Source organism: Lipotes vexillifer, unplaced genomic scaffold (assembly GCF_000442215.2).
Source record: "Lipotes vexillifer unplaced genomic scaffold, Lipotes_vexillifer_v1.1 scaffold2419, whole genome shotgun sequence".
Lineage (NCBI taxonomy): Eukaryota > Metazoa > Chordata > Mammalia > Artiodactyla > Lipotidae > Lipotes > Lipotes vexillifer.
The window spans coordinates 33,459-41,816 of record NW_006778672.1 but is presented as its reverse complement, the minus strand read 5'-3'; the positions used below and the strand labels follow the sequence as shown (position 1 = coordinate 41,816).

General features: G+C 37.6%; 1 protein-coding gene across 1 annotated transcript in view; it reads left to right on the top strand.

Annotated features, from left to right (window-relative positions):
- The window catches only part of NEK7 (NIMA related kinase 7), a 143,459-nt gene that overhangs the window by 113,067 nt on the left and 22,034 nt on the right, over positions 1-8,358 (top strand). The window contains exons 8-9 of the mRNA XM_007451744.1: positions 2,444-2,538; positions 6,629-6,742. Of these exons, the coding sequence (XP_007451806.1) occupies positions 2,444-2,538; positions 6,629-6,742 (209 nt within the window). The remainder of the gene's footprint in view (positions 1-2,443; positions 2,539-6,628; positions 6,743-8,358) is intronic.

Sequence of the window (8,358 nt, the reverse complement as noted above, 5' to 3'; positions counted from 1 at the left end):
TGGGGTGGGGGGGTGGCGGGACCTGCCTCTCGCACCCGGGCTCAGCGCTTAGTGATGAGTCTGTCCCATCAGTAATCATAGTGCAGGAGGCAGACTTTCTCCTTTCCCACTTAATGACGCTTTTGGACATGATGTGTCGGTCAGAGAGGTGAGTAGCATACTCAGATTTCCATTTTATTGTATACGCAAGATAACACATAATTGAAATACCCAAACATGCGTATTTAGTATAAAGACGCTGGTTGCTGGTAATATGAAGGAGAACCCTTGTCTGGGTTTAAAGCCGCAGCGTTAACTCTGTGTGTAACTGTTGGTAATGACCTCCAGCAGCTCCCTAAGAGGCTCTTCTGTACCTTGCAGTTTTTCAGGTTTTAGGTTTAGTTTAGTGGGATTCCTAATCATCCCGCTTCTCTGCCTCCTTGGCTCTCAGGCCGGCCGTACGTTGGGTCTGTGTGGCAGTTAAGGTGTGATGCTGGGGCTAATCTCTGTAAAATGCAAGCATTTGTTCTTCTTTTTCCCTCTCATCAATCTTTCACACTCACATCAAACCCCTAATGTATCAGCAGGTTTCCCAGAGCTACTGGTTAAAATTACATTTGCTTTTGGTAAACTCTGGACCTTCAAGCCTCACTGTTTTCAGTCGCCCCCTGTGGATTCCTTGAAGCCTCTCTCTGCACATCCCTCACTGCCAGTCACTGGCTTCACGTCCGGGAGCCTGTACAGAGCCATTTATTATTCCAGCTGTACCCCTGCCCTCTTGAATGGAGAGCGTTCAAGTATGCCCGCAGTTGGTGTCGCTTGTGAAAACTACAAGTGGAAGGGGCCACAGCGCCCAAAGCTGCAGAGCTTGTGTTTATCTGACTCAATAATAATACAGATTCTTTAAACCTAGCCATTTCTAAAAGTTTCTTGGCTTTTCTCACCCTGAGAGAATTTGGCAAACTTACTTGTTTGTCTTCAGAGGAAATGCTGCAATTAAATCATTTCTTTCTTAAAGTTTGCCTCTGATATCATGTCCGAATACTTCATACTTTAAATTTCTTTTATCCTCCTGTTTGCATAGTTCTTTTTTCACTTCTTCACTTCTGTAAGTACCTCCCTTTCATCCATTCTGACTAGGACCATCCATTACTAGGAAAAATGGATTCCAGTATAGATAGGATTTCTTGTGAAGAGCTGGTTCATGATGTTTTCAGCTTTTAGCCTAGCATAGTTTCCACACATAACCATTAGGTTATAACTTCATTCTTTTGGAAGAAGAGGATGATGCCTTTGGGGATGATGCTTTGACTGTTGATGTGCCTCTTCTTGTTGCCTCTGACGAAACACCGCTGTTCAGCATTCTGAGTTACACTCTCATTAGATTTACTAACTCCTAGGGAGTACTTAAAAATTAGTAGAAGAAGGGAATGTGCTTTTCTCTGTGAGCAGCAGCATAGTTTTGGTAGCTGTTGCCTCAAGCAAGTAAAATTTCTAAATACTGTTCTCAAACTTTGATTTTCTATTTGGCAAAAAGCCTTAGGCAGATAATGGTGAAATAATAGTCATCTAAGTTTGAGACTTAAGATATTCACTTCCAAAGTCACTTCAGTGTTTTTTACCCTTCAAAATATAATGTATATGTCTTACTTATTTTAAGATATTTAATACATTTTAAATTAAATGTATTATATTAGCATTCCTTATATCATGTTCACATTTCCTAAAATGGTCATAAAAAACCGAAAAATGTACTCACACATCAAAACAAGCAAACCCCAAAATTATCCAGAGTATCTTGTCTCTATAAAGTTCTCAGTAGTAATAGTCTCGGACGTGTTTTCAGAGATGTCTGACCTTTCACATATGTTATTATATAACCCTTTGATGTACAAAAGTCTGTTTTATTCTTTCTAAAGTGGGAGCAAGGTACTGAAGGTTAATGATTATATCGTTTGTAATTTTAAGAGTCACAACAATGTTCTAAGGGATGTTTCTGTAAAAGTTAATAAGTATGATTTATTTATACGTACTCTACTCAGTTGTTGTGTATTGCTGTTTATTTTAAAATTATTATATCGTCATGTTTAATTATTTGGGATATACAAGCCATGTTTAAAAAAATCAAGAAATGAAATCAATGTGAGTCACTTAGTAGATTTTTGTGTTAGAATTCCTTTCTTTTTCTTTAGTTATGCTCCCTAGATTCTCCCTGAATTGATCAAAAGGAAATAAAGTGTAACCCACCACACCCTTTTTAAAGTGGGATAGTTGTAAACATGCTGTTCAAGGATCAGGGAGGAAAGAGGAAATTTAAAAGTTTTGAGTATTCCCCAGAGCAATCTTCTGATCCTAATGAATTATTTTGATGACATTTTAAATCTGGAATTTTGGATGTAATTTCTTAGCACAGCGGCATCTTCATTCTTTTCCTTCTCTTGTTTTATTTGGTTTCTTTCTGCAGTGGGTACACCTTATTACATGTCTCCAGAGAGAATACATGAAAATGGGTACAACTTCAAATCTGACATCTGGTCCCTTGGCTGTCTACTGTATGAGGTAGGTAATGGTGATAAATTCCATATATTGAAGTGATTTTACTTACTGGAATATATTTCCCCTATCCTAATAGTATATAGTTATTTTTTTTCTGGGTGATGTTTAAGAATTAGCTTTTTAATTATGAGGAAATTAATTCATTGACTTAGTAACTATAATGAAATTTAGTAACTATACATTTCTACACATTTACTTCCTCTAATATAATTTTAAATTGTTTCCTTTTGATGGGAGTTTTATTTCTTAAATGTTTTTTATGTTAATATAATGTTGCTATATAATCTTATTTATAAAAATATACATTTGAACATCTGTTAAAAAAAAAAACTGTTGCCCATGCGTAACAGGATGGATATAATAGAATGGATGTAAAATATGAAAGCATAGTAAATAGCTTTGTCACATTTTTTTTCACTTTTATGTAGATTAATTCAGCTTTAAGGATAGTTTGTAGACAGATAATTCTTCTAGGTTATCATTTAGTTTCCGTGAGTAACGGTTTGTATTGGTAAAGCTCAGTGAAATATTCTCTCTCACCTGTTCTACTGGTGATAATTTATCAAAGGAAGATGGAATCATGTAGATAGATCCTCTAGCAAGTATTGCAGTGTGACAGTTTGAGTGAAGAGAAGAAAGCATGCTATGAGCACATTTTATATTCATTTTATATAGTAATGGTATCAGAGAACACTCATGCTAGGGACTTCTGTAATTTACTTCTTTAATTGAATGGTAATTTTCCTAGGAATGTAGGCTTTCAGTCAAAGCTGTTAACTAAAAATTAACCTACATCTCGGTAACTCTTTTAATAAAATAAAATGAAGGAAAATAATACATTGAATCATTTTCATATTTTAAGGTATACAAAGGAAATCTGAACTGGATAGGTAGAAACCAGTGTATTTCTTACTCTTTATTTTATGTCTCTTGTCTTCCTGACTTAAATGAAATATGTGATGAGATCATCTATTTTAATTGTTCCACCTTTACTTGGAAGTAGAGCAGCAGAACGTTTTTTAAAATGTGTATCATAATCTTTAATTATTATTTTACAGATTGCAGGTTCAAATTTCCTTAATTTAAGGAACCTGAGATTGTTTATTTTGTTCTTCCTACTAAATAAACTAATGACCACTTAAAAAGAAAGAGATTTTAAAAATGTTCTTAAAGAACATCCTTAGGATAACTTTTATTAAGAAAAGTTATGAATTAGTGATAGAACAAAATACATGTTTGTATGTATTCACATGAGATTAAAAGATTAAAAGAGATTTATGCTTACTGTTGGAACAGTGTTGCACTGATTTGATTATATTAAGTTATTGTAAAGTTTAAAAGGCACTTTGTACATTTTAAAATATTTTATACCTGTTTTATACCTGTTTAGGTGACCTTAGATTCCTTCAGGCCATAGTCTAATAATATTATCAAAGCAACATTTTCCCTTTATACACCTAAAAGTAAATAGCAAATTGGTTTCCACTAAAGAAATTAAATTTAGCAATAAAAAAGAAAAAGTTCAGTTGAGGTAATAAGCATTTTTGGGGAAGTTTGCTAATTATTGTAGGACCAGCAGACTCCCATGTCAAAACTGAAATCTTCACATTCTGGATTTGCCTTTGAGAGGCAGTGTCCCATTTTTATGTATACTTGAACACCAAAATAAAAATTATTTCTTTGGACACTCCTCCATTCATGTGTGTTATGTTGTGGATGGTTCTGAGTTACAGTATTTAACATGGTAACATTAGTTTTCAGCTCAGCACATTTTCTCAGTTGCTCTGTGCAGGTGATTGGGAAGAACTAGAATTTTTCTAAGGATTTAATTTACCTTGATGCTGTATATCTTTCTGGTTCTGTATTAGAATGTCAATAAAAATGCCCAGTAGTTTAGCTTTAAAAAATTGGCCATAGCATCACATCGATATTTTATATTGTATCCCACTAAGAATTTACCATTCACAACGAAGGAGTGGGAAGCCTTTTTTGAAAACGTATTTTAAACTCAGAAAATTAGACTTTCAGATATTCCTGAAACCTCAAAAAAAAAAAAAAAAACTAGCAGTACAGTTTTAATTGATATGCAACAAAGTAGACTTTACTAATTAAAATCAAGATGCTGTGCTTTGGCTACACGGACCTTTACATGGAAAAGTAGGTTTTACACATTTCCTTTATTGTTCAGTGCAGCAATTGCATCCTTCCAGGGTTGTAGGTTGGTGGCTTACAGTTCAAAAAAAAAAGAGAGCTGCCACCAGCCCCAAAGACAGACAGTGGGCTTTCGTCCCTCCAACACCCCCAGAATACTAATCAGGGAAGTCGGACCCTGGAGGTCAGGGAGCAAGTCAATCATTCTAGCGATCGTCTCAGTGTGGAGGATCAAATTAGCCTGAAAAATTCAGCTGCTGGGAGGAGAGGGCGAGCAGCTGTCAGGGGCAGCATCGAGATGCACTAATGAACCAGATGAATAGTGCAAAAGCTTGAAAATAAAAACAGGACAGTTGACATTTTTCATCTGTCAAAGCAGGAGATGCATGAAAATATACTATTCCTGTTTAACTCCTTAGGGGACATTCAGATTTTTTTTTTTTTTAACACTGCAGTATTGAGACAAAAGTACTGTAATGAACTCCTGGCACATGATAATGAATATACGGACGTTTACTTAGGGTTTTTGCAAACACAGAGAGCAGTTTATACACACAGTCTGTTTTTCAAGGGGGTCATTTTAAAGATTGTGTTTTATCATAAAGTGTTCTTGCATTTCAACAAAACATGTAATTATTTTTGTAGCCCCTCTTCTAGAAATTTCCTCTCAAATGGAGTGGAAATTTATATATTTAGGGACATGCACCTTGTTTGGGGGTTTCTTCTCTTCGTGGGGAACACCTGTTCCTAAGGCAGTTTTGCAGGAGATCTAGGAAAGGGCTGCCGGGCGGCTCTGAGCTCTGCTTCCCCCCAGCCCCGTGGTCCAGGCCGGGAAGGAGTTAAGCTCTGCCTGCAGCGGCCCAGACAGATGAGAGCCGTTCGCAGCTTATGTGTCCCCGCCGACGCCCACCCCACCGAGGAGCACTGCTCGGCCCAGCGTGTTGCACGCACGCCCGGCCTGTCTGGGGAATGTACACATTGTCCTTCCAAAATCAAACTTATTAGCACATGTAGAAAAGGGTGACTGACTTGGGGGCAGCGTCGTACTCCATATTGTAGTCTCGCGCCCGCAGTTCAAAGATTCAGGAGGCGAACATTTTCAATTGAATTTTTAGTTTGTAACCCTGCTAACCGCAGTCCTTGCTCACACCTGAAATCAGGTCAAGTTAGACCCTGGTCTTAAAGTTAAATTCAATAATGTCTTTGTTAAAGGCATTCATTCTTAGAGTCGTTTTTTTTTTCTGCATAAAAATCTCATTTGGATGCCTTGAAGTAGCGGCTAGACTCCTAGGGCTTTTGAGCACATTTCGTGTTTTCCAGACATCATCAAAAAAGAAAAGCAGTTCTAATTCATTGTGAACTAGTTGAGGATCAGTTATAACATTCAGACCGAGAAAACATTTTTTATCTCAGAATAACCTTTTCCTACAGAAACTGTCGTGTGAAATAAAAAATGCTATGTGTTCTGTTCCCCAAGCATTGCTAGACTGTAATTCAGTTTTAACTTCAGTTTCATTTTTGTTGTACTGTGACCATTACATGGTTGGTATATACCAGTGATGTCTGTCTAGTCATGAGATATACTAGTTGTTCCTATAGCATTGTATTTACAAAGAGTCTTAAGTTCTTTTCTTATTCTTCTAATACTGTTTTATACTGCGTATGTGTGCGTGTGTATGTGTTTAAATAATTATGTGCTAACCATTTCTCCCTTTTAGGGAAGTTTAAATGTTGAAAATAATAACCAAAAATTGAAGTAAGACTTTTTAGGACTTACTCAATAATTCTCTGAAAAGGATATTCATGAAACACAAAATGCCTACAGAACTTTATTTAAAGTATTTGTAATTACCCCCCCACCCCCCGCAGTGTAATATACTTGATGAAATCTCCCTTAAAGTTACCATGTAACTATATCAGTTTCATTGGGAGCATTTTACAGATGGCTGCGTTACAGAGTCCTTTCTATGGCGACAAAATGAACTTGTATTCACTGTGTAAGAAGATAGAACAGTGTGACTACCCACCTCTTCCTTCAGATCACTATTCAGAGGAGGTGAGTCCTTTTTCAGTCATGTGTTCATTTTGCTGATGTTTGCATTTTATTATAGAATCTTCTTTTATCCATTGATACAAATGACAAGTACAGGTGGCAGAAAGAGCACCTTCATTCCGTTTTCCTTCTCTCAGAGGCTTGGCTGTTAGAGAGGTGACCACAGTTAGTTCATCACGTGGAAAGGAACACAGCACAGCACGTGGTGTGACATCGGCCGCTTCCTACGTGGGATGGGAACAGCGGCTGACTGCAGCCTCCTGAACACGGCAGAGGGCAGAATTAATGCTGAAGCCAGGCTCTGGGCGACCAGCATGTCCAGTGGCCCCTCTTAACAGGGTCCCTCCTCATGCCCATGGTCTCAGAGCAGCACACAGTTGTAACTTTCTCTTCTGGCACCACTTCCTTCCCTCCCTCCAGCCCATGTTTTTCCAGAGTGGAAGCAAACATCTCTCAGCTGCATGCCTCTCAGTCTTATTCTTTCAGCTTTACCCTCCTTCCTTTTGCTTTTACAAGATCTGTCCCATCACCACCTCACTGCTGCAGTCAGATTCCTGTAGGAAATGTTTGTGCTTATCACTGTAGATGTGGTAAAAAGTACATTGGGTAGAACTGAAAATCTTAGAGGACATTACCTTGTTAAGATCTGAGCTGGATCCTTGCTTGTTTTGGGAACCCACTGAAATGAGTTGTTTGGGCTCCACCCAACATCCAGTTTTTCATTGAACAAAACGTCTCCCATTTTTTCCTAATGCATCATGATTTTATCTATATTTAAGGAGGAGATACGCAGAATAGCAGTGTCTCAGGTTAACTAAGTGTGTTCACATAACTGTTTTTGGAAAGCTCACTGCAGACCCACCCAGAGAAACCACTGTTTTAGGACATCTCACCTGCTCATGAGCAGCAGATGGCTTGCCCAAGGAAAATGGAAAGGGACAAAGGAAAAATATGAAACAATTATAATGTTCACCTTTTAGGTGGTCTTACCACTCTTTCTATGTGAAATGAATGCAGTCGGTTCCAATTTTATATAAGGAAGAGTGAGTCCATGTAACTTGAATAATAAATATCTCGAAAGAATTTTTACTGTATGTAAGGCATTTGTGGTCCTAGGATGTTGAAAGTACCTTTTTTTTTCCTAATAGTTTTGATATTGATAATCAATGACGCTTGGTATTTTTGTTTCACAGCATTGGTGTTCAGGTAATTAGAACAAACTCTTACAAGGCAGTGGTGGTAATTTAGAAGTATTATCTTTATTTGATGTTAATGCTATTATGTTAGCCATTTTTAATTACTATTTTGGGTATAGAATATAAATACGGCACTTCACAAAGCCAACTTCAGAACTCTCGGCCTGGAAATACAGTAGGGTGTGACTAGTCATGGAAAATGATAGCGAGAATGTCAGGGGCCGTCCTTTGTTGTGTCATTCATGCTGTCTTCTTTTTTCCACGAAGCGCATGAATATTTCACATATCTGCATCCTCATCCCCTATTCTTCTTGACTAATTTTCAGACTGTCTGAATTTGCATTTCACATGGTAGCTGATTAGGAGATGCCAAGTGCAGCAGTGAAGCCTCAGCAGGCGGTTGCCATGGTGACCTTCAGCAGG